The sequence below is a fragment of the Galeopterus variegatus genome, unplaced genomic scaffold (genome assembly GCF_000696425.1).
Source record: "Galeopterus variegatus unplaced genomic scaffold, G_variegatus-3.0.2 Scaffold6166, whole genome shotgun sequence".
Taxonomy (NCBI): Eukaryota; Metazoa; Chordata; class Mammalia; order Dermoptera; family Cynocephalidae; genus Galeopterus; species Galeopterus variegatus.
Genome location: NW_007732277.1, coordinates 18,911 through 46,247, shown reverse-complemented (window position 1 = coordinate 46,247; position 27,337 = coordinate 18,911). Strand labels below are relative to the sequence as shown.

Below are 27,337 nucleotides of genomic sequence, written 5' to 3'. Positions count from 1 at the left end.
TGGACAGGTTATATTGGGGGTAGGGGCGAACGCCAGAGCAGCCCAGGACCAGAGAGGGAAACCTAGCCAGGCCGTCTCCAACCATGTCTGACGAGGCGTCAGCCACCACTTCGTACGAGAAGTTTCTAACCCCTGAGGAGCCCTTCCCGCTCTTAGGACCTCCTCGCGGGGTGGGCACCTGTCCAAGCGAGCGGGGGACCGCCGGGGCGCCCCCCCCCCAACAAGCCCCCGTTCTGGTCCTTCGCCCCTGGCTGCACTTCCAATCGCCCCTTCCCCCACCTTCCTTTGACCAGCGCTCATGCCCGGGTTCACGCCCAGGTTCCTTCCCTGCTCCCCCTCCCTATTTTCACCCCTGCCCTCCAATTTTCCGTTCTACCAGCGATTTACTCTCTTTTCCGCATTCATCTTCTGGCTACAGGGAATCCTCCCTTCCCTACCTTCTCCTTTCCCCCTTCCCGCCCCCCCGCATCTGTACCCTGCGAATTCCAAACCCCCACCCTTGATTTTTTGATGTTCCCCTGGTACCATCCATCTGCAAAAGTTTAACCCCTTCCATTTCCGGTACGCTATAGAGTGGATTTCGATGGCTCAAATCAATCCATGGATCTTTTGAAAGCTGGCACTTTTAAGGCTGAAGCCTTCTTTTACCCAATTTTTAACCTGTCTCACAGTCCTATTCCCTTCACCCACCCACCCCATTTTTTAGTGGAGCTCTAAGAAACTGGTGGATTCTTTTTTTTTTTTTTCCTTTTCTCCTTTATGAACTCTTTGCATTAGCGCTTTAGGCCCTGCCAAAATGTATAAGCTTAAATCTGGAAAATTCCTTCATGTAACATATCCCTTGGTTTGCTCCCCCAGTCGCGGGTACTGAGCAAGGCTTAGAGCAGGCTTGGTACAAATTTATTCAGAGGTTGCATCTACTAAGTGGTTGTATGGGAAGGTACCGTTCTGGAGAATTCTCTCATGTAAGCATTTAAGTGTTACATCAAATGTTGTGGGGGATTTGAAAATGTTTTACATACAACTTCAACCTTTGTTATAGATGGATATTTGAGATATGTCTACAAAGGGCTGGGAGAGTGTGTGGACAAGGGACTAGGAGAAGGGTTCAGTTATGGAAAATACTGGAGATAAATAAAGAAGTCAAGTTCTGATTTCTGATCCAGGTTTACAATGTGAGTTTGATCAAATCCTTCCAAATTCTAATGTCTTTTGCAAGTTTCCCTCCTCCCACCTCTTAAATCCATCTACAGATTTACTGAGCTTCTACCAGGAATGTGTGAGTATAAAACGGGATTTCTACCTTAAAAAAGAAAAAAAAAAGTTATAGTCTGTAGAAACAAGGTGTTATAATTAAATAATCATATGGAACATCAGTTTAACACATTTCAAAAGAAGTGGTAATAAATTTGTTACTGCAATTCCAAGTCCTCATTGCAAAAATGAAGAAACTGAGGACCAGAGAGAAAAGACTGAGTTCAAGGTCATCACACCTAGCCAGGTGAGCCAAGATTACTCCTATGGAGCCAGTGATCAATCTTGGAACAGAACTAATGGATCCAGTGTTATAAATGGTAATTATAGGTTCTTAGACTAACTCACAGAAGCCTGTTTGACCCATGATGTAGCTATAACATGAATGTAGCATATTCATGATATCAAGTGTGTTTAAGGTATTTGCATTGGAAAATAATATAAAATAAAATAATACCATTGCACATATTTGGTATTTAATTTTTGTAGCATTGGAGCAAGTAATACATACAGGAAAGTTAAATGATGTCTAAATTAGCCTGCTCTCATAATGAGGGCAGGGGAGTGGGGGCAGAGGTTGAGGGTAAGCACTGCCAGAACTGGTGGAGGTGATGGGGAGTGAAGCAAGGAGAAGAAGTTATCTCTTACAGCTTGTTCTGAACTGGTGGAGGTGATGGGGAGTGAAGCAAGGAGAAAAAGTTATCTCTTACAGCTTGTTCTGTTCTTCCTCCTCCCGATTTTTTCTTTGTTTTTTCTTCCCCTTTTCTTAAAGACTGTGGTAAATAAGGTCAAGGCTATTTTCCCAGAATGAAACAGGGTGGAGGGGGAGGTTCCTGTCTACCCCCATTTTTTCTAAGTCAAGCATTATTTTTTGTAGATACTGCCTGCTTTTTTTTTTTTTTTTTTTTTTAGCCTTCCTCTCCTACGCTTTCACAAGGCTTAGAATGTTGCAGGGGGTTGTAATGCTTTGTATCCTTTTCAGCAGAGATTAGGAGAAGCAGAATTAGCAATATTTACAGCAGATGATGTTTCTACCCTAGGGAACTTTGCTTTTTAAATCTTTTCTGCTTCTGGAATGTTCTGCCTTCTTACCCCTCCTCAAGATGGTGTTTGAGAGGACCGTATGTTTCCAGCCATTTCTTTTGAGGGAGAAGCAAACAGCTAAATCATATATGTGAGCAAAGTTTAGTTTAGGGAGTTCTTTTATTTTGGAGTTGTATGTGTCACCTTTTTTCTTCATATCACATCATTCACCAATTGAAGCAACAATCCAAAAATAAGATCTGAATGGTTGAATACTGAAATTCTGTTTTTGGTTTAGTCATTGTAAAACAAACTTAATGGAAAATAGAAAGCTTGTCAGTGGGTAGATACTTAGTTTACCTTTATTTTACTTCCTTCTTGTTACCTGTTAAGAAAACTGTGGAGATTGTTTAAATAATGCCCTTGATAAGGGCCTTATGATGATGACAGTTTGGTGCCTGCTCCTTTACTGGATTCTGAGCAATACTTGGAGTCTTCATTAACCAAAAGATTCAGGGCATTAATACAGACTCTGAAGTTGAATGTATGCGATGTTCAGATTAGAGTTGCCAGTCATGTAGCCTGGTGTGTCACTGGTCTAGGTTCAGTAGAGAATGAATTACATGGACACAGCCACTTGCCTAAGAATTCACACCTTCCTAGGAAGTATCTTTTAAGATTTTGTGACCTAATTTGGTTTGTACAGAATTTTGGGAATATAGAATAAATTTCAATATGCCAAAAATATTGATGAACTTAAAAAAAATTTTTGAAATGTCAGTGTGGAATATATATAGTGTTTAAGATATTTTCTTTGGTTTTGGGAATAGGGTTTTTCTGATGTGAATGGGGGGGTTTTCTCTTAGCACTTCCATCAGGGCACATTTTGTGCACTAACCATGTCTACTGCAACCACCACTACCACCAAAAAAGGATGTCATATAGCAAATTGGAAGAAATTATAATATTGATAGGACCTATGATTAAATCTTGAGATGAAAGAGGTTAATGTGAACTACCAGATGTGTTATTTTCTTCATCTTTCAGGAGTGCATCAGACCTTGACATTGAACAATTGTGAAAAGTGTGTGGGAGGACAGTGCCTTACTTTTGTACACCCTATTGGCAGGATATGAAATGAACTATTGTATAAATGAGTTACGTAGCCCCATTTTCAATCACCATTAACCAGAAAAACTCCAAGATTATTGTGTGCCTTTTGTACAACCCACAGTTTTCCTATCTAGATAAAGACTTAGAGGTGCAGAAGAACCGTGGGTCACAGATGGGTGAACCACATTGGAAGAATTTGGTTTGCGGACTTGAGACGAGTTGAGAATGGAGGTCAGGCTTTGGAGAAATATCCAGGCTAGAAATATAGATTTGCGAGTAATCTACAAAAATTTCAGTAGTGTGATAGGAATGGAACGACAGGTTACAAAAGTTGAGAGAGTGAAAGCTCTTTTCAATGAATTTAGCAAGGAAAGGAAGAAGGAGATGGAGATGTAGTGATAATTTGAAAGGGAAGTGAGTGTTTCTTCATTTGTTTTTTGCTTTGGTTGGTTTTTCTTTTCCAAGAATAGTTTTGCTCCATAGTCATAGGCCACAGGAAAGGAAGAAGTTGAAAATACAGGAGAGGGTGGGATTAGAGGAGTTGGAGGTGAGGAACTCAGAAGCCCAAATGGGAGAATTAGCCTTAGAAATGAAAGGGAATGTTTTTTACTTCCATGGAGGGTAGGAAATATGGGTAATGATCCTAAGACAACTGGCATAGCTGGGAGGAGAGTAGGGAACTTAAGAAAGTAGGGTAGAGGGTTGTGTCATCTGTTCTAACTTGCAACCTTGATGGCCTTTTGGGCTCCAGAGGTATAGGAGAGATCAGGGTGGCTGTAGAGGGATTCTGGCAGGGAGTCAGTGATGACCACAAGGGATGATGGGAGACTGTCCCCTAAGAATGAATGCCTAGCATAGATTTGGAATGACTTTCATCAGCTTAACAGTTAAAACTTTATTCAGTAGTGCTCATTGGCTGATTCTCATCCTGAGAGGTAATGGTTAGGTTCCCTTGAGAGAGGAGGGGGCTGCAGAGGAATGTGTACATGGTGCATGTGCTTTTCTTAATTTTAACATTTAAATGGCTGTTTACCAAAATACCACTTGGAAGTCCTTAGTCTGTATATTCTTGCTCAAAAGCCTTACAGAGAAATGTTCTTGGCTTTCCTTTTTTTTTTTTTTTTAGTTAAAATTTGGGCAACAAGCCTAGTAATTGAGTTAATTACACTTTCAATGGGATTCTTCTCCACATTTTCTTTTAAGATTTTGGAGAAAGTCCCTTGAGAGTAATGTTATGGTTATAGCTAGAATCTTAGTGTTGGGCAGGTTTTTCTTAGTGGAATAAGATGTTAAGAGCTTGTAAATTTAAATAGTTCAGTGCTGAACACACAATGGGCATTTATTACAAGTTTGAAACTGACAGAACAATCTAAAATAATCACACTTAAATGTTTATTATAAAAGCTCATTATAGAAAATTGTGAGCATATAAAAAACTATAAAGACCACTCATGATCCCTTTCCCCAAAGGTAACAACTGTCAACATTTTGGTGTTTTTTTAATGTTATTTCTATGTACATATATAATTTTTAAAAATCAGGATCAAGATGTATATGCAATTTGTGACCTGCTTATTTTCACTTGTATTGTTTAGTGTTTTTCTTTTCAATAGTCTGAAAAGATGATTTTTGGTATTTATAAAAATACCATTATTTAGATATATTATTTAACTATTCCTCGTGTTTTGGGGCATTTATTTTCCCTTTTTAGCTGTTATAATAATGTTTGGACATGTTTGGACATACATCTTTCCAAATTTCTGAGTCTAAAGGAATGAACCTTTTTAAGGCTTTTGATATGCATATACTACCAAATTGCTTTTCAGAAAGATTATGTCAATTTACATTCCCACCAGCATTGGATAGAGTACTTCCTACTTTGTTTTTATCAACATTGCCTTAAAATATAGTTAAAATAATATTTGCAAATTAGAAGATATAGAATTAAAAAATATTTTAATAGTAAAAATACTATTTTTCTATTTTGTAAATGATTTCTTTCAACTGTGAGTCCAGCTTACATGCCAATGATAATTTTCTTTAAAAAAGGCAAAGGCTTTTGAGAATATCTGGAATGTTGTTATCTAGTCATGAACTTGAAAAATTGAGGAACATACTGATTTTGCCCAGAAGTAAGAGCACAAAACCAAGCAAATTCCTGACTCCTTTGTCAGTGATCTAATGGTTAGATTATTAAGTATGGCATAGTTTAATAAAAGGAATGTTGTTATTACTCATGGAGGGAAACACATTTCTACAGAATTTTTGTAAGCTGAAAAGAAATTCTAATTAAAAACAATTATCTAACAGCTTTGCCTAGCACTGAAATAATATTTGGCACATAGAAGATACTGACTAAATGTTTGTTGAATGGGTGAATGAATAAAGCGGGAAAAAAAGTCACATACAATTAGAAAAAATAGGTTGCTCAGGACGCATGTGTCCAGGACAGAACTTGTGATTGCTGTTCGTATCTTTTATTACAAGACCTGGGAAATTTGGTTAGTTCTACTAGGTTTGCTAATCTTTAAAAAGTGCAAAAAAAAAAAAAAAAAAAAAAGTGCGGATACTGCCCACTTAGCAAGCATATGATGAAAAGCAGTATTATAAGGTATTCTAGGATTCTTAGATGAAGATTTTTGCCTACTTATAAAAATTTATTGACATCTGATTTTTATTTACTGAATTATAATAGCTTAGTGTGTATGTTTCTGTGTGTCTCTCTCTGTGTTTTAATGCTTTAAAATGCTCTACTTTTAACTCAAAGGAAAAGGTGCCATAAAATTTTTCGAGTTGCCAAGATTTTGTAAATCAGGAACCTCTGAATTTAAGATTAGCCATACAAAATAAGGGAGGAAGTTAAAAAATGAACTACATAATTAAGAAAAACTGGATTTAATGAAGGATGAGAAAAAATAATAGGTAAGTAACAGGCTTTTCTTCAGGAAATCATTATTTCAGTAGCTTATTAGTATTGGAAATGCTAAATCATTACCTTAAGGATTGATTCCCTACGCTACTGCTAAAGCAATGAAGATTATCTCATTAATAATATAAAACTAGTGGAAATTTACAAAAGAAAACAGATTGATAGGTTGATAGATTTCAAGACCCCCCCAAATAAAACAAAAAAAACCCTGCAATAAATACTGCAGACAAAAATGTTAATATCCTTGATACATAAAAAACCTTACAAAATAAAAAATAAAAACATTAACACATAGAAAAACACCATAGCAAAATAGCTAACAAATATTTTAAATTGTGATCTTGTTAATCAAAGAAATACAAATTGATATAAAAATGTTTCTGTCTTATCAGATAGGTAAAAAATTTTTCAATAAAAATTTTAGTGCTGTTAAGGTTGTGGTTAGATGAGCACTTTTATATACTGCCTTGGGCAGTGTAAATTGGTGCAGGCTTTCAGAAAGGCTAAATATACCATGACCCTTAGAAGTGTTCACATTCTTTGACTCAGTACTTACCTTTTAAGCAGTTTATCCATGAGAGAATTTATATTTGGACAAATCACTATAAACCGAAAGGTTCATTTCAGTATTATTTGTAATTCAAAAAAATTGGAAATAGCATATGTGTATATTATTGGGGGAATAAGGTTAAATACATTATGATAAATTTAATCAATTAAATATTATATAGGCATTCAAATATTTTTAAGTAATGTGCTTAGGAAAATGATAAGTATATATAATTTAGTGGAAAAAAGATACTAAAATATGTATACGCAGAATGATTGCTGATTATGTAAAAAACATATATGTACATAGAAAAATAATACCAAAATATTATGGGTTAGTTATTGCTGGGTAATGGGATTATTGGTCATTTTAATCTTTTTCACTCTTTTCTCATTCCAACATCTTTGTAATGAGCTTGTGTAACATTAATATGTAAAATTTACTTAAATATAACAAACACTTCTTGAACTTCTACCTGTGTTCTTTGTTGGTGCTCTTCTCTGCCCTGCAGTGGCTCCCCTCTTCCTTTAATTTAATAATAATAGCTGCCATGTATTGAGCACTTTTTACGTGTACTAAATGCTCTGATGCATTCTCATGTAATCTTCACAAAAACTCTATTTTAAAGATGGGGACACAGTTTTGGAGAGTCTGTAATTTGCCTAAGATCAAGTAGTTAGCAAGTGACAGAGCAAGAATTTGAACTCAGTCTGACTCCAGAGCTTACTCACGACTGCTATGCTATAGGTTTTGCTAATGGATGTGGGTTTTAGAGGAGTGTTTGAAAAGTTCATGGAAAGATTCATATTTTTAATTCTACTTTTCCACGAACTTTTTGAAGTACCCTCGTACTTTATTTCTAATTTAAATACATCCTTCTTTTAAGATATTTTATTATAAAATTTTTCAGACAGCTGCAAAAGTAGAGAGAATAGTGTAATGAACCCCATATACCTGCTGCCCCGCTTCAACAATTATTCATATATGGCATCATGCTTCATCTATACCCCTGCTCATCCCCCACCTGTTATTATTTTGAGGCAAATGCCAGACATATTTCATTTATAAATATTTTAGTATTTTTCCTGAAAAGGTAGGGGCTTTTTTCAGTATAACCACATCATTATCATACCTAAAATGTACTTGCATTCTTCTTAAATGTCATAAATGTGTTCTAGTAATGTCTTAAAATTGTGTGGATTCTGCAGTTTCTGTTGTACTTTTTCTTTTTTCTTTTTTTTTGCATGTATTGTGTTTTTGAAGGTGGAACCTAACTTCTTGTGGAACAAGTGTTGCCAGCTCAGAATGCAGTGAGGAACTGTTTTCATCAGTTTCTGTTGGAGATCAAGATGATTGCTATTCCCTGTTGGATGATCAAGACTTCACTTCTTTTGATTTATTCCCTGAGGGGAGTGTCTGCAGTGATGTCTCTTCTTCCATTAGCACTTACTGGGATTGGTCAGATAGCGAGTTTGAATGGCAGGTAGGTTTTTTTTTTTTTTTCTTTTATTGGCATCATTACTACATAAGTAGATGTATAAATTTTTCTTTTGATATTTTCATCTCTACCTCAAAGTAAATTTCTCTAGTGTTTATCCTATTGTGGAGATTCTCTGACAACATACTTTAAGGTTAAAAATTAAATGGATATGTATCCTTTATTTTTGCTAATGTACCGTTTAGGCTTCTGATGCTACAGATATCTTTTTGTAGATTTTCATTATATTAATATAATTTAATAAGTAATTTGATATTTGTTTAATATTACCATTATTATGTATCATCAGTACCTTTCTATGCATGAATCCAAGCTAGTTTACTTTTCTTACCTTATAATAAATAGCCTTTTTGCCCTTATAAGAAACACATCAGGATCATGTAATGTATCTAATACCATAAATCATAATTACAAATCCATAATTTTTGGTTCTTTTATCAGAAATAAAGTTTAATTTCTCATTTTGTATTCTCTTTGTATGTAGAGATTTTTTTTGCCTGACATTGTTTTTTCTTCTTGTGGCATGTGTACCATGTAAAATGGCTTTGTGGCAAATTGTTTGAAAATGCTGCTTTATAATGAGTGCAATCTATCAGAAAATGTAGATCGTGTTATTGAACATCCATTTTCTGATTGTAACAGACAATGACATTTCAAGAAGCTTTTCTTCCATATAGCAAATGTTTTATTCAGTAGATAAAATTGAATGCCTACTATGTTTGAAAGCCTTCTAAACATTTGAAATTGTATTCCATAAGAGAAATTGAACATTGTTTTATTTCAAACAGTTTTCAAGTAATACAAAATGGCATCAAATTAAAAATGAGTCTCCAAGTCCGACTCCACTGTGGTTACCACTGTTAAGAGCTTATCCTGATACATGTATGTTTGCATATCATTATAAGCACCCAGATGGGGTCATACTTCATCCATTGTTGGCCCTATGCTTTTTTTCAACTAATATATCTCATTCTTTTTCATAACTACATAATTTATTTAATTAGTTCACTAATAATGGTCATTTAGGTTGGTTTCAGGTTTTTGTTGTTACAAGCAATGCTACACTGAGAATTAAGAGAAGTTTTTAAAGAGAAAAAGATCATTCACAGCCCCTCCATTTTAATTTTTATATTATTTCAACTTCTGTGTTATATATAGTTGTAAATATCATTTGAGTATACAATTATTGAAACTTTTAAAAACTTTTTAAAAAATTGAGATAAAATTCACCATTTAAATCATTTTAAAATGTACAATTCAGTAGTTATTAATATATTCACAGTGTTGTACAGTCATCAGCACTAATTCCAGGATATTTCTATTAACCCAAAAAGAAACTCCATATCCATTAGCACGTATTCCCAATTTCCCCCTGCCACCATCACCTGGCAACCACTGATCTATTTTTTCTGTAGATTTGCCTTTCTGGATATTTCATATAAATGGACTCATATAACATGTTGGCCTTTTGTGTCTGGCTTCTTTGACTTCAGATAATGTTTTCAAGATTCATCCATGTTGTAAACTGTAACAGTACTGTACTTCATTCCTTTCTATGGCTGAATAATTTCCATTATGTGGATATACCACATTTTATTTATCCATTCATCAGCTGATAGACATTGGGTTGTTTCCACTTTTTGGCTATTATGAATAATACTGCTATGAACATTCAGGTACAAGTTTTTAAATAGGTGTATATTTTTAATTCTCTTGGATATACCCTTAGGAGTAAAATTGCTGGGTCATATGATAACTCTATGTTTAACTTTTTGAGTAACTGCCAACATATTTTCCAGAATGGCTGCACCATTTTACATTTCCACCAGCAATGTATGAAAGTTCTAATTTCTCCACATCCTTGCCCATACTTGGTATTGTCTGTCTTCTTGGTTATAGCCGCCCTATTGGGTGTAAAGTGGTATCGTTGTGGTTTTGATTTGCATTTCCCTAATTACTTATGGTTTTGAGCATCTTTTCATGTGCTTATTGCCCATTTGTATATCTTCTTTGGAGAAAGGTCTATTCAAATCTTTTGCCCATTTTTAAATTAGTATTTGTGTTTTTGTTGTTTGTCTTATTGTCGTAAGAGTTTTTTCCCATATTCTGGCTACTGGATCCTTATCAGATGTATGATTTGCAAAACTGTTTTCTCATTCTGTGGATTGGATTGTCTTTTCACTTTATAGTATCCTTCGATACACAAAAGTTTTTAATTTTGATGACATCCAATTTATTTTTTCTTTGCTGTACTTATGTCATATTTTTTAAAAAAACAATGCCTAATCCAAGATTATGAAGATTTTTACCTGTTTCCTTATCAGAGTTTTAGAGTTTTAGTTCTTACATTTAGGTCTTTGATCCATTTTGAGTTATGTATATGGGGTAAGATAGGGGTCCAACTTCATTCTTTTGCATGTGGATATCCAGGTGTCCCAACAACATTTGTTAATAAGTCTATTCTCTCCTCAGCAAATGGTCTGAGCACCCTGTCAAAAATGAATTGATCATACATGTATGTGTTTATTTTTGGATTCTCAATTCTATTCCATTGATGTATGTGTCTATCTTTATGCCAGTACCACACTGTTTTAATTACTGTAGCTTTGTAGTAAGTTTTGAAATTGGGAAGTGTGAGTACTCCCACTTTGTCTTTTTATAAAAATTGTTTTGGCTATTTGAGGTCCCTTGCAATTGCATATGAATTTAGGATCATGCTGTCCATTTCTGCAAAAGGCACAGTTGGAATTTTAAATCTGTAGATCACTTTGGGGAGTACTGCCATCTTAGCAATATTAATATTTCAGTCCATGAATATGGGATGGAATTTATTTATTTATGTTTAATTTTTTTCAATGGTGTTTTGCAGTTTTCAAAGTCCAAGTCTTATACTTGCTTGGCTAAATTTATCCTTAAATATTTTATTCTTTTTAATTCTGGTTGTAAATGGTATTTTTTCCTTATTTTTATTTCTGGATTCATTGCTAATGTATTTATGGAAATACAATTGATTTTTTTATTGATTTTGTAACCCGCAACTTTGCTGAACTTGTTGATTAGTTTTAATAGTTTTTTTTTTCCTTTGTGGATTCTTTAGGGTTTTTGATATTAAATATCATATTATCTGTGAATAGAGATAGCTTTCCTTCTTTTTTTTTTGTTTCCAATCTGGATGCCTTTTATTTCTTGTTTAATTGCCCTGTCTAGATCTCTAGTACAGTGTTGAATAGAAGTGGTGAAAGTGGGCATCCTTGTCTTTTTCCTGATCTCAGAGGAGAACTTTTATTCTTTCACTGTTAAGTATAATGTTAGGTGTAGGTTTTTCATAAATGCCCTGTATCATACTGAGGAATTTCCCTTCTATTTCTAGTTTGCTCAGTGTTTTTATCATGAAAGTTTATGGGGTTTTGTCAAATGTTTTTTGTGAATCTATTGAGATTATTGTGTTTTCTCTTTCCTTCGTTCAGTTAATATGATGTATTACATTGATTGATTTTCGTATATTGAACCACACCTTTGCTTTCTTGGAATAAATCCTAATTGGTCATGGTATCTAATCCTTTTAATATGCTTCTGCATGCTGGTTGTGCTGTTGTGTCTTTGTCTTTTATATCACAGTAATATGGGCCTCATAGAAGAAGTTAGGAAGATTTTCTTATTTAACATATCATAAATTTTTTCATGATCTTAATAATGAATTTTTAATGACTGTGTAATATTCCTGCTATTAGATGTGCCAGAACTTGTGAAACCTTTCCCCTATTTACACCCCTTTCAATTTTTTTCTATTATAGGTAACACAGCAGTTATCATTTTCGTGTGGGTACCTTTTTATTCTCAGTGTCTCATTTTCTTTTTAGTGTATACTTTGTATTTAAAATCAGAGTGTAAGGATTCTTAATAAAACATAATCAGATGGGATCCTAATAATTCTGAAAACAAAATTTTTTCTGCTTATTTCATGTGATATTTAGGGTTCTTAATCATACATAATGTTGCAAGGTGGCAGGCATTTTTAAATTTTAATTGCTGGCTTCTTCACTCATTTCATGAGCAGTTAGAGTGGAAAGCCATCTCTAACCACTCATGGTTAATGTACATGAGTGACTATGACATTGGAACAAAAATCAGGCCTGCCTTAGTAATGTGTTTTCCCACTTCTGAAATTGGAGTATGGGTACTCTGTTACCATGGATATTTGCTATTTAAATATGCTGAAAGGTTTAAAATGCTGTCTTGTGTTTGCGGGACCTCATAATGATGAGCAGTAAATTATCTAAGAAGTTAATTACAAATGATATGTTAGGATTAATATAGACTAAAAATCATTTACCATAGTTTAAAATTTTGTATTACTTCTGTTGTGATTGATAACTGCATCTATTTAAATCTTTCTTTTTAACAGATGTTTCAGTGATTACTAAAGTAAATATAAGTGATTTGTAGATTCTCTGGGAAGAGAAATACTAACTACTTGATAATGCTAGATGTTAACTTTAGAATGAAGTAGCATTATAGCATTTGAAGTAGCATCAAAGCGTTTTGCTTTGCTGATAGTTTCTTTGCTTGCAGTCCTTTTATTATTAAAGATATATTTGACTAGTCTTAGAGCTTGAGAAATTTATTTCCGTTGTTGAGCAGGAAAGCTTAGAAAATTTAAAGAGTGAGTAATTCAGCTGTCACACTTGAAACCTAGAGGTGCAGTCTGAAATTACACATCATCTGTTAAAGAAATGACTTTAATCATAAAATTTTGCTGCATCCTGAAGAAAATATGGCAGAGGTTTGATTTAATTCTCCCCATGTGTCACAATTGCTGACTATAATATAAATTTACCAAATATCGTCCATGAAAAATATGAGGGTATTATTAAGCATTTTTATTCCGTAATATATTATCAGTCATAACGTAGAAAATTGCTGGTATAATAAATACTTGTGTAGAGGAGCCCATACAATTAATTCTGCTGTACAACAGCTACTATAATCCCATATCACCAATTGACTACTTGACATTTCCACTTGTATGATCTCATTATTTAATACTAACCTATCATCTGATGCTAAATCCTTGGTCAGTGATGTAACTTCCAATTACAGTGTTTCCATGGGAAAGAGTAGACTCTGCTTTGTGACATATCTTATAGCATAGTGAAAACTGACTGTTGTCTGTTCAAAGGATACTTGTGCTTGCTTCTCCCATTATCACAACAAACTCTCCATATCCCAAATTGCATTCTTCTCTCATTCCAAACTACCTCCAAGGAAAGACTGCCTGGCATAGTTAAAAGCACAGTACTTGTGTCTTAGTTTGAATTCTGCCACTAGTTGTATGATCCTCCCTGGACATTATTTTTTCTTGTTTGTAAAATGAGGATTTTGGACTAGAAGATCAATAACATTGTTTCAGTTCTCATGCTGTAAAAATTTAGGTCTTTAAGTGTATCACCCTGGGTGGGTGGTATGACCTTGAAATGTCACCCGTTTCTTCTGGTTTCAACATCTGACTCTTTATTACCATTATTTGGTTATCAAACAAATTGTAAATTGTTTTTCATGTGAAATTTTTCATATCTTTCCTCACTCTATTTTGTCCCCATAGTGTTTTTAAACTAGTCTTCCCTAAGACCAGTTTCAAGTTACTTCTACTTAGTAAATGTTATCGGCCCACTTACACATATCATATGACAGCTTCCGGTTCTTCCATTGAGCTTTCAAATCCCCAACACTGATTTTCTGGGTTTTTTTTTTTTTTTCCTTTTTTTGTCTTTTTTTGTGACTGGTAACGGAATCACAACCCTCAGTGTCGCGCCCATACCACGACCGGAAACGGGATCGCAACCCTCGGTGTCACGCCTGCACTGCGCTCAACCAGTGAGCGGACCGGTCTCTATATGGGATCCGAACCCTCTGCGGGAGCGCCGCCTGCGCTCCCAAGTGCCGCACTCTACCAAGTGCACCACCGGGCCGGCCCCGATTTTCTGTTTTAATAATATTGGTCTCTTCACCTCACTCTATGTTTGCTTCCATCTATGATTTTCTAAATTATTCTTCTTACCTGAATGCCTTTTCCTTTTTCCCCATCTTGTCATCTTGAGACACTACCTTGTGAAACTTAACCCAGCCACTTTAGCAACATCTGGCATTCTCTAAGGGTTTATGATACCTTTTTTAAGTGTTCAAAACCATAGCAAGGGATGGAAAAAGAAAAATATATATTTTGAGTGTTGCATATGTGCCAGGCATGTTATCAAATTTAAACTCCTTAGCAGTCTTTTGAGATTGATGGTATTAACCATATTTTACTGAAGACTCTGAGGCTCCAAGAAGCAAACTAACCTACATAAGGTCACACTGCTAGTGAGCAGTGGTGCTGGGATTTGAATTCTGGGGTCTTTTTACTTCTCCCTGAAAAAATGACTAAAGAACTACTAATTGCCCTTTTTACACCCCCTCACCCCCATCAAACACATAAACAGAATTAAAGGTACAGATTTAAATCCTTAGCATATAGTCTGGCACCTAGCAGATAGTCTAAAAATTTAGATGAAATTTTTTCCTAAAATTTGAAAGTATAGAAATTTTGAGAGTTCCTTTTTCTACTTCATTTATCAAAGTAGCTTAAAGTAGGGGAGGCCTTTCCCTCTGATAAGGAGTGTCTCATTTGGTTTAAGGGACTCCAGGGTGATCTCTAATATAGTAATACTGTGATTTGAAGTCCTGAAGTCAAAGGGAAAATAACAAAGAATTTTCTTTTTTGCCATTAAAGGCTGAGAAAGAGATGGCCTTCACATGTGCGTTCAGCAGTTATTTTTTTCATAACACCTACTAGATAAAATTAGGACTAAGGGTGAACAATTCAAGCAGTATTAGTTAATGAGATTTTAAAAGATAGCATACAAATTGTTGGAAGTTACTTATGCACTTGGATTCATCAATATCTGTCATAGTGAAAATGTGGTTTTTAAGAGTAGTAGCTACTTATGGGGGTGTAGAAAGAATGGTCTCTCTCTCTAACTTAGACAATTTCGTTCTAAATGTTATAGACATCTTACATAGTAATTGACTCCATTTTTGTGGCTTCATTCATCTCTTCTAGGCGATTGACTCCCTAATACCTGCCTCTGGTCCCTTGTTGATCTCCCAAATCTTAATTCTTCAGCTTCAACCCACTGCTAGATATTTTCTTTGATGACCTGTCATCTCAAATTTAGCATTCATGTATAACTATATGATGGATTTATTGTATTATCTTCCCAAGTAAAGTATAAAGTTCAAAGTTCTCATGTAAGGACCCTGACCTACACTCCTTTGAATTCCCTGTACCTGTTATAATACTGTGTGTACAATAGGAGTTCACATACCTGTGATTATAATAGTCTTTATGACTAAAAGTAGCTGTTCTCTTGGTAACTTCAGAAACCTCAAAATCATCCAGAGTTCAGATACAATTGCAAACTCTATAAAACCAAAAAAGAACAAAAAGCTGATGTTTTGTACCTTGTAAAAATGAAAGCTGTATCTTCGAAGGTTGTTATGTACTCCTTATAGAAGAAAAGATTTTTTTTTTTGATGAATGTCTTAAATACATTTATTTAAAATTAAGTTCATTGTAACTTTTGGAGGTGAAGGATGTTTATTACCTTGATTATGGTGATGGTTACATAGGTATATGCATATGTCCAAACTCATCAAATTGTATACATTAAATATGTGCAGTTTTTTGTGTATCAAGTACACATCAATAAAGCTATTAAAAGATTAAATCCACTATTTTTAAATAGGTAGTGTAAAGTTATAGCACATATTTTTCTATTTGTCTCAGTTTGAACTGATTTAATTTTCTGTGTGTTAGGCTTGCTTTTATATATCTCCTTTGTCTTTTATCATTTTTTTTTCTAATTTTTCTTTTATAATACTCCTGGTCTTTAAAGTGTTTTACTTTATATTAACAGTATATCTTAAGTTATTTTAATTGTCTTTAGGTTGCTAATACACACTTGAGAACAAGGATCTGGATTTATTTGACTTTATATTGGCAGTATGTCTAGCACAGTCCCTGGCAAAAAAGCCAGTTAGTGGCAGATCACTCAGGTCTCCCAAGATGGAGACCAGTGTTTCTTATTCATTACATTGTGTGGGCCCTAGTCACATTCACATTATGAATTAAAAGCCTTAATAATGATTGACTCTTAAATTAGCATTTTAACCAGACTTCAGTATGATTTTTAGCGATCTTTCATTGAATAAGTGAATATATGCAAAGAGTATATTGATGTTGCCACTTTGTATGAAATAGGCATGGATCAGAATTAATGTCCTCTGATTTGCCATTAGTCTTATATTAAAGTAACTTATTCAATGTGTGCAAAATGTTGTAATATTTAAAATGTGTTTTTAAAAAATGTTGCTTTCCCTATCCCCTGCCCGCCTTATTTTTATAAAGTTACCAGGCAGTGACATTGCCAGTGGGAGTGATGTTCTTTCTGATGTCATACCCAGTATTCCAAGTTCACCTTGCCTGCTTCCTAAAAAGAAAAACAAGCACCGGAATTTAGATGAACTTCCTTGGAGTGCAATGACAAATGATGAGCAGGTAAAGATCTTGACATTCTTAATTAGAAGCAATTATATGGAGAATATGTGAAACTCAGTTTATTTCCTTTTTAAAGCTACTGGGTAAATGTGGATTACTTACTAACTCTGAATTTGAGCTTTAACTAACTGTTTTTCAGGGAACAAATATTAAGTGCTTCTGATATATAAAACCTTTATAATTGACATACCGAAGAGGTTTTGCATTGATATTACTTGTAATTTTTAATCACATAGGTGGAATATATTGAGTATCTGAGTCGTAAAGTCAGTACTGAGATGGGTCTTCGGGAGCAACTTGATATTATTAAAATCATTGATCCTTCTGCTCAAATCTCCCCTACAGACAGTGAGTTTATTATTGAACTTAACTGTCTCACAGATGAAAAACTAAAACAGGTATGTAAAGAAAATATAGATTGTACACCTATTGAAAGTACTGCCATCTAATAAAATGTAGACTTGAATAATCATCTGTAAATACATAGATAATTAAGGTCAAAATCACTGCTGTGAAATGTAATATTAGAAAAAATGACAGTAATATTTGAGAACATGTAGTTTTAAGATGTTTTATATACATCTCACCTGGCAGTACTTTTCTGGCATCACTGTGGATCTAAAATCTGCTCTTCAGTTGTATAGGCTTTGAAACTTAATGTCACCACTTAAGGGATGGTTAAGCTAAGTATACATTTATTCTAATTCGATTTACAGGAGATGAATTGACAGAATCAAGATACTGATTAATGAGAGCTGTACTTTTGTGAACATCTGAGTGGAGGGATTTGAATAGTTTTATGGAGTAATTGAGCCTGGCTAGGGTAAAACCTAATGAATTTTACCTGTGCTATTCTGAGACCTGCATTTCTGGTATCTTCTAAATACAGTGTTTGCTGCTCCCTTTTTCTCTGGTACATTGCTGAATGAATACTTATATTCTTGTGTTCTAATCTTCTACTTTTGGTTTATTTGTTTTGCATTTATCATTGTTTATGAAAAAATTTTCTTATTTCAGTATTTCTCCCAACAGACACACTATAATTTCCTACATTCCAGCACATTTTTCATTAGTAGGGTAAATTGATGTCTTGCATTTGAAGACAGGTACTGTTGGCCCTTAGCTAAGATTTAGGAACACTCTAATCTTAGGTATAATCAGCATTTACCTAAATCATCTTAAATGGAGACCTTTAACAGATATCTAATCTCATCTATTTTATTTTATTGTTAGTTTCTGTTTGAGTACTGTATTTTTTAATAATCCTATATTCTGAAGGTCAGTAGCCTTCCATTTACTGATTATATTTTATATGCTTTTAAAATCTAGTTTCATAGCATGTTTTCTAGAATTTTGAACATTGTCAGTTTTTCTAGTACATGTTTCTAAGTTCAGAGATTTCTTTCACCCTTCTGTTCTATTATTATGCATCTGCAGCACTTTGACAGTCTTTTAGGTTAAGTACAATATGATTTTTTTTTCTAGCATTTTGAGGGTAGAACATCAAAGAACAGCACTAATCATTTTTTGTCTGTGTGTTTCAAGGTCAGAAACTATATCAAGGAGCATAGCCTTCGCCAACGGCCTGCGAGAGAGGCCTGGAAGAGAAGCAACTTTAGTTGTGCAAGCACCAGTGGAGTGAGCGGTGCCAGTGCCAGCGCCAGCAGCAGCAGTGCCAGCATGGTCAGTTCTGCAAGCAGCAGTGGGTCCAGTGTTGGAAACTCTGCTTCAAACTCCAGTGCCAACATGAGTCGAGCACACAGTGACAGCAACCTGTCTGCAAGTGCAGCAGAGCGGATTCGGGATTCAAAAGTAAAACGTCTAATCAATACAAAACTTTACCTTTCAATATTAATATTAGTAGTCCTTCATATAAATTTCTTGAAGAGTTAAACTGATCCTGCTGTCTAGATGCCTGTGGATTTCAGTTTTAATTGAACAAGCAGGATGCTCTGCTGTTGAACAAGGAAAGAGCTCTGGGCTGAGCACTTTGAAATACTGTTTTGACCCACAGCTATATTGAATTCAATTTTATCTGATTTTTCTGTCTGTTTTGTAAGATAAATTGAGGGAAATGAGTTATTCTCAAGATTACAATATTGACTGCAACTCACTACTGAGCGAATCTCACTATGTTGCTGATGTTGCTGTCTATTAGCTCCTGAGAATGTTGTGTATGATGTCTTTTGTGTGTTACATGTTTTATTAATGTTTCAATCTTGAATGTTTCTTCTTAGCTAATTTAAGAATGTAATAATGTTTTCTGTAATTTCTATATACTCTTCACAGTTGAAAAAATTTTGTATAATATTTTTTGGCACTTTTTTTTTTTAAAAAAAAGGTATACATGTATAAACAGGTTGAGTATCCCTGATCTGAAAATATGAAATCCTAAATGCTCCAAAATCTGAAACTTTTTGAGCACCGACATAATGCTCAAAGGAATTGCTCAAATGAGCCTTTTGGATTTCGGATTTTCGGATTAGGGATGCTGAACCAGTAAGTGTATAATGCAGATATTTCTGAAATCCAAAACACATCTGGTCCCAAGCATTTTGTGTAAGGGATACTCAACCTGTAGAATGGTTTTGTGGCTTAGCAGGGGAGTTTGGTTCCGTACAATGGCAACAGAGTCTGGAGCCATTTTAAGGTCAATAGGTGAATCTCTTAAACTCTTTGGGAACCCAGTGGTGACTTGAAGGTACACAATGATTCCTTCCCTGATTCTTAGCAAAGTAACAGAAACAGCCAGCTTTGTTGGTTGCCAAGGGATTTCTCTGGATATGTGGTCATTCCTTTTTGGCATCAGTTCACCAGTGACAAGGATTGGAGTACCCATTGGGTTTCTGATGGGCTTTTAAGATGGTATTTGCTTAATATGAAAAGGGCATGATTCTTTCCCAGACATTGTAAAACTGCTAGTGTTTTTGGTTGAAAGGCACCTGAAAATCATAAGCATTAGAGATTTGGGCAATGTTCTCTACATTTGTATTCAATATTATCCCAAGGTATTAATTGTGTGTTTGCTGCACATTGACACCAACGTACCTTAATTTGATTAAAAAAGTTTTTGAAATGATGGGTTATCCATAATTATCCAAAATGATCAAGTTTCAGCCCTTCCTAATGAGGTGAGTCAGTGGTCAAATACCATAAAATGGAATCTTGAACAATCATTTTCAAGTCTAAGCCAGTGGCTCACTTATTGGAACAAGGATCGTGGACTGCAGAGGAATTTGAACAGCTCTTAAAATTCAGAAAATAGAGAATTTGGTCCATAAAATACTTTGGGGTGGTTATGCCAAGAACTAAACCTTACTGATTTAGAATTTTTTATTTTGACAGAAACGATCCAAGCAGCGGAAGTTACAGCAGAAGGCCTTCCGCAAGAGGCAGCTGAAAGAGCAGAGGCAGGCCCGGAAGGAGAGGCTCAGCGGGCTCTTCCTTAATGAAGAGGTGCTGTCCTTGAAAGTGACTGAGGAAGACCATGAAGCAGATGTTGATGTTTTGATGTAATAAGGGTGAATTTATCAGTTTTCCTTCTGAGCATTAAAGCATTCTATCCTTATTGGTTTACATACATCTTGACCAAAATTTTGGTTAGGGCTGTGCTGATGTACCATTAATAATTTAGGCCAATGGTTCTCAGGGGTTGGTCCCTGGACCTGCAGCTTCAGCATCACCTGAGAAGTTGTTAGGATGCATACTACTGGGCCCTAACCCAGACCTAGTGAGTCAGAAACCATGGGGGGAAGGGCCCACCATTGTGTTTTAACAGGTTATTCTTTTGCACACTCTAGTTTAAAAACCACTGGATTAGGTAAAATTTTGATTATTTAAACTTTATGGTGGTTAAGTGGGCTTTTTCAAAGACTGGTACTTTTACAGTTTTGAAGATTTCAAGGTACTGCTAACAAGTAGTTATTATGTTAGTATATGTATATATGTAGAGGTCATAATTCAGTTCCCTTCTTAATGTTATGATTTCTTAGTTTACCTTTTCTAAAGGGCCATAGCATAATTCTCAATTCCTGATGGAAATCTTATTTTGAGGTGTGGGGGTGGGCAAGGTGTAGATTGCTGTTTACAATAGTGCCTTCATTAGGTTTAGTTCTGTTTTCATTCATTATTAATTCAAAGGTGTAAGGACAGGCCCTAATTTTTTTCCTTTTAGATTTGTTTTTGTTTATCACTTTATGTAAATTCAGAATTCTTTCTGTAAGTGATGGTATGGAGTAAATAATGTTACTAGTAGCTGAATTTTAGACAGGATGCTATATTGATTAATATTCAAATGGAGAAAACAATTAAGCAAAACAACCAATTCTTTTCCATTGCTTTCTGAAATTTTAGGCTGTAAAATTGTCTCAAAGGCAGAAAATCAATCTCTCTCTCAAGTTCTTTCTTAGGCCATTTTTTTTTCCAGCACAGCTCTAATTTTTTAATATTTGGTATAATAGCTTCTGGCATGTGAACAGGTTAATGTTCAAAAATAATTAATGAACATTATAGTTCTGCTAAATTTCTCTGTAAAATGCTAGAAATATACAGAGCAGTGAGGTATAGAAAACACTTTAGCTTGTTGATTATTAATAGAACTCTAATTTTAAATGTGAAATCATGGAATTTCTTTAAATGTTTTCCTAGAGTTTCTTATCATGAATATTAGAAATAGCTTCCTTTTCTTTTACCACATCTTTAAATACTCACATGGGTTAAAGAAGATGGAAACTGATACTACTGACAATCAAGCTGCTTTCTGACTTTCATAACTTTTTAAAATTGTGGATAATATTTGGGAGGTGATCATGATTCTGTAGGAAGAAGAGTTGTAATCAATATTTTTTTAAGTTCTAGAGTCCAGAGGTTAATAGGATATCTGCTTTTTTAAACTTGTTATATCAAGTAGCTCGTTAAGAAGATTAACAGCTTAAATTCTTAATTCTCAGTTGATATAAAGTCTTAAACTTTTCTTACAATCATGTATTTTCAAATTTGAAATAATTTTGGTTTCTTGAATGTTACAAAATTGAAATTGAAGATTAAAATTAATACATTGCAGCTTTGTTGAAGTCTGTGGTATGGTCGTAACCTTTTGAAGACTGTTACAGTCATAATTTTTAATTTTGCTAAGATAAAAGATCGTATATGTGTCTATGGTTTTCGGTTGGAATAGTCCTTATGACTTTCCTCCTACTCCCTCTTTGGTGGTCATAACCAGCTTAGAGGGCCCAAAGAGAGCTTGGGGATAGACCCCAGAATACTCTGAGGAAGGTGGAAAAGGTCAACCTGGTTGTTTTCTCATCCAGATGTAGGAAGAGCAAATAGAGAGAAAAGCAATATATGAGTTTTCTACTTGCTCTTAGCAAAAGCAAGATCCCACAGAATGATTGCCTGCTCTCTATACCTATTCTCTAAGGAAAATGGGCCACTTTTGGAGATCATAGAGCAGCATTTACCTGTCAAATATTGGAAACTACTTACCTGACAGTGACTAGTAAAAGAAAATCCTAAACAGGGTCATGATGTAATTTAAGACCAATTCCTCTATTCTTGTAACAATCACATAGTCTTATTACCTTAGGTTTAACTTAAGTCACTATTTAAGCAAGTTTACCAAAGTGCCACAAAGCCAATTTGTAGTTTGTGAAGGTTTTAGTGTTTATAGAAGTGCATCATAAAATTTTGTGTAAATCTGGGTGCACTGTCTTTACAGTACTATAAGTTAGAGATAGCTCATAAAGTTGGTTTGGAGGAGATTGAAAATATTTCCTTCGATTAAAAGAAAAAAAATAAACAATTTGGGCTCGCTTATGATTCTAGGGGGAGATTAAAAAGTCTTTCCCTATCCCCCCCCCAAAAAAAAGAAACCAGCAGAAGACATAAACAAAAAAGCTCTTTTTTCTTTGTTAATGTGCTATACATTTTTATGTTGTAATGCCTAATGTAGATAATTGAAGTTTGGATTATCTCTTTCTTGGAGTAATAATTTATTCAATCTGGTATATCTCTGAGTTCAATTTAAAACAAAACCAACTCAGTATGTTTTGAAATATGAACCCTAACCAATTAATAAAAAGGCGAGACTTAGCTGCTCCAGTGTTGATTCTCATCTGCAGAGAACCAACTTTTAAAGTAAACCTTGTGAACTGAGGGCATGATAAAGTCCTCACAGATTTACCCAGAAACACATTATTAGAGATCTTAAGGTAGTATGTCAGTTCTTACCACAGTATGAACCTTGAGTTAAACAAAATGGCATGTATTTTTCTACAGTTTTGCAACTGTATTAAAGGAAGACAGTGTACTCTAATGCGTAATGGGGTATAAAGGGCTAGTACATGCTGTCTTAACAAGAACTTAGAGTAAAATCACACTTTTTTTCATGAGACTTGTCTCATTTTTTGTTAGGCTATGGCAGTTTTGTTCAGTTCTTCCATTCCTTGGGTAAATTAGATATTACTGAATTAATACCAGAAACTGACTTCTCAAATAATAACTTTTTATAGATTGGGTGGACATCACATTTTACTTAGCTTTTAAAAGTGCTAAATCCCCTTATGTAGGAAAAATTACAAGAAACTACTGTATAAAGGTATCCAGATTCTGATGAGCTTTAAAAATTTTTAAATTTATCAAATGTCTTCATATTTAAGTCCAAAATATTAGTATACAACCAATACAGAAGTCTTACCTGTTTCTGGGTTCTCTAGCAGAGGCTTTTTGTTTGTGGCTTACTCTATAGCCTCATGTGCCTTAAAGGTGGTGAACTCTGTACTTTTTGTCAATGTCAGGCTTTTCCAAACTCAAAAGTAATCCAGGTGTTGTAATTCATTTCATATAATGCCCATGGTGTTGGGTATCAGTAAGCAAAGCCATTAAATTGAACCAATTAATGGTTATAGAGTGTGAAACAAAACAAAAACCTTCAGATCTTAAGTTTTATTTGCATAACTTTATTTTCATTGAAGACCCTTGAAAGTTATCTAAAGTGGAATTTAATGTATTCTTTAATTTTTTAAAATTTTTTCTGAAAAAGGGTCATAGGCCAGGATATTTTTTAAAACCAGATAACTTAGTATCTGGAAAGATAATTTGTTTGTTTATGTTTTTTTTGGCACTGGCCTATACAGGGATTCAAACCCCTTGACCTTGGCATTATAACACTGCTCTAACCAACTGAGTGAACCAGCCAGCCCCTGGAACGATAATTTTCAAGGTATAGACAAAAGCCCTTCAAGAATAGAGATTATGTAGCAAGTTGATTATCTTGTTAACTTTAGGGATTCTTTGAATTCATTTGTGTAATAGCTGGAACACTCCCCTCCTCTTTCCTTTAACAAATTACCTTTTAGCACTTCTGTCTTCAAGCAAAATGTTTGTTTGGAATTGGTAGGGGGTACTTAAAGTCAGTGTATAGTTTAGAACAGTAGATAGGAAAATTCCTAGTTGCATTCAAATAATAGTGTTGATGTTGAGCTCACTGACATTCAACATGTCTAAACTTGATATAAATTCAATCCTGAAAAGAACTGCTAGTTAGGAAATAAGTATTTGTAAACATGTACTGTGGTAACTTTTAAGTCTAATAAAGTAAGACAGATTTTTGTCTTAAAAATGATATTATGCTAAGTGGATGAGAACCATCTAAGAGATATTTCGAACTAGGCTTCTCTGTCCGCATAGTATCTGGAACATAGTTCCTTAGAATGCTGTAGTCATTTCTTTGGAAAATAATTTACTTATTCCAAAAGGCTTAGAAGGAACTCTGAAAATTCCTCTAACTGGCTATTAAGAGTAAGGAAGTTGTGTGGTGTAGCTGAAGATCTGAGTTGACTCACTAAAATTTTACTTTCATATTTTTTCTAATACAGGTATTAAAATTATTTGTTTTCAGCTCTTTTAAGTATTTTTCAAATTAAGAATGTTAATGTTTTAACATAGATCACATGATGGTAAATTAAATTATTTTAATTTGGCATTCATACTGACTCAGAAAAACTGGTTTGGTCTTTTCTGAATTCAGTATGTAGTACTTTTTCCTTATTAAGTTTTTTACATCTTTGTGGTCAGTGGAACCTGTGAAAATTTGTGTTCTTTTTTGTGGTGAGGGTGGGGTGAAAAAGGGAGAATTGCTCCAATTATGCATATACACTTTGACTATGTAAAGGTAATTGTAGAATTGATGTGTAAAGATGACAAATTATCACTTAACTATTCTGAATTGTTCTAAGAACAGTGGCCTGAAGCCATGACTTGTTTTGTGGAGCTGCTTGCTCTTTAACAGTAGCTTACCTATTGGATTTAAATTGACATTTTGGGGTTAGGTTATCTAGCTGAGGCTTTTAGGAATCAGCAGATAATGTCTGTTCCTGTAGTGGATCAATTTAATTTTATAATTGAATACTCTAATTTAGATATAAATATTATCCATTCTAAATCTTTGTGTTGGGAATTTAATTGGACTGTTGTCAAAAGCTATTAACAGTGAACACAAGTGTATGTAAAACATTTCACAGATGGTTAAAAATTTCAAACTATTTCTGTTTTGTTTTCAGTTTGAAAGATTAGTTATGTAGCATCAATATCATAACCAAAGCAAGTAGGAAGTTGACTGGTTTGGAGAATCTTCAAGTAGTCTTAAATACTGTAATGTATCAGATTGTTAACCAGGATTTTTTTCCTGTATTCCTGCTAAATGTATTACTATATTAATGCACTTTTGTATATATAACTGTCTTCTGTACATTCTGTACTTACTACAGTGTATATGGAGCCTGTTTTTCCTGAAACTGTGAGGGAATAATAATAGCTGTAATAGTCGTTTCTATTTTGAGTTCTTTCTGTACTTGAAAGTAGTTCAGTAGTTAAATCTAAATGAGTATGTATGGTTGTAATTAAAATTGGCAATGTGACAGAGCTGTCTTTTGAAACTGAATATCAAAATGAAAAGTATGGTTTTGGTTATTAAGAACTCTTGTAATATTTTTATCACTTTTGATATACCTTGAGTTTTTACAAACCCCACTGCTTCTTACTACTTATATATCTGAATCAGCTCCTTTCATGCTCCATCTCAGAACATTTACCAGCAGGGAAGAATTTCTCTCTTTTATTTTGCTCACAGTTTGGTTAGGGCTCTAAACTTTTGTGAAAGCCCCAATTTCCTAAATGTAATTGGCAAAACAGTTTTTTTCTGGAGATATCAGATATCTAGAGACAGTCTTTATAGTAAGTGAAAATTGGGTCTAATTTTTTATTGACAAAAAATAAGATCTATTTTCCTTATGTATTGATTGAAAATCTTTTTAAGTTTTAATTTTATAAAGGAAATGTCTGTGAGCAGTTTTATGTATAGATACAGGAGCAATTCAGCTTTTCAGCAGCAACTTTATCTCTTGCCACTAGAGGGAGGTTTGTGGTTGTTCTCTCCAGAAGGTGTCTTAGCTGCTTTTGTTTTTATTTTCAGAGGTTGGAATAGATTTTTTTCTCACAGTTCCTTTTGTGTTATTAAATACTTTCATTTATTAGTCAAAGGTAAGTTAATTAAGCTTGTTTAATGAAGCCAATCTTACTCCTGCTTTTCTGTAAACTTCAATTTTTAATAAATGTTAGGTATGTGAAATATGTGTATGTGTATGTGTGTGTATTCTTTTCTTAGGTACTCTAGAGCTGTACTGTCCATTATGTTAGTCACTAGCCAAATGTGGCTATTTAAATGAATTAAAATGAAATAAAATTTAAAACTTAGTTTCTTAGTCTTGTTAGTAACACTTCAAGTGCTCAATAGCCACATGTGGCTAGAGGCTTCTTACTGTATTGAGAATCACAGGATATAGGACATTTCCATCATCACAGAAAGTTATATTAGGCAGTGCCACTCTAGCGAGATGATGTTTGTGTAGTAGACGTTATCATTATTTTACTAATGAACAGTAGTCATTGGCTAAAAACTGCTGCCCACAGTTAACTGTTGTAGATAGCCGGTATGAGAGGAGAGCAAGCTATATTTGTTTCTACTTCATTAAAGCTACTACCAAAGTTGGTATTTTAATGGAGAAATTTCTCAAATATTGACCATTTCACTTGACTATGAATAAGATTTAATATTTGACTAATGTGGGGAATTTGGTGCCAGTTTCTCAGTTTTTATTGCTGCAAAGAGTGCTGCCATATAGCTTTTTCTGTTCATCCTTTGATGCAAAAACAATTGTAAGTGACAATGCTGGGACACAGAACTTAATACATACATTTTTAAAGATTCCAATTTTTTAAAACTATGCTTACAAATAAGTTGAAGTGTAAATTTCAGAATCATCCCTCAGGGTGTTTTTTAAATTAATCCTTGTGATGTGAGAGCCTTAACTGAGTTGT

General features: G+C 34.3%; 1 protein-coding gene across 1 annotated transcript; it reads left to right on the top strand.

Moving 5' to 3' along the window:
* Positions 1 to 83: 83 nt before the first annotated feature.
* Positions 84 to 26,592, top strand: FAM199X (family with sequence similarity 199, X-linked). The gene is made up of 6 exons (XM_008590507.1): positions 84 to 265; positions 8,133 to 8,352; positions 16,814 to 16,963; positions 17,200 to 17,361; positions 18,509 to 18,775; positions 20,309 to 26,592. Exons 1-6 carry the CDS (start codon positions 84 to 86, stop codon positions 20,477 to 20,479), a joined length of 1,152 nt encoding a protein of 383 aa, XP_008588729.1. The 3' UTR covers positions 20,480 to 26,592.
* The last annotated feature ends 745 nt before the right edge of the window (positions 26,593 to 27,337 follow it).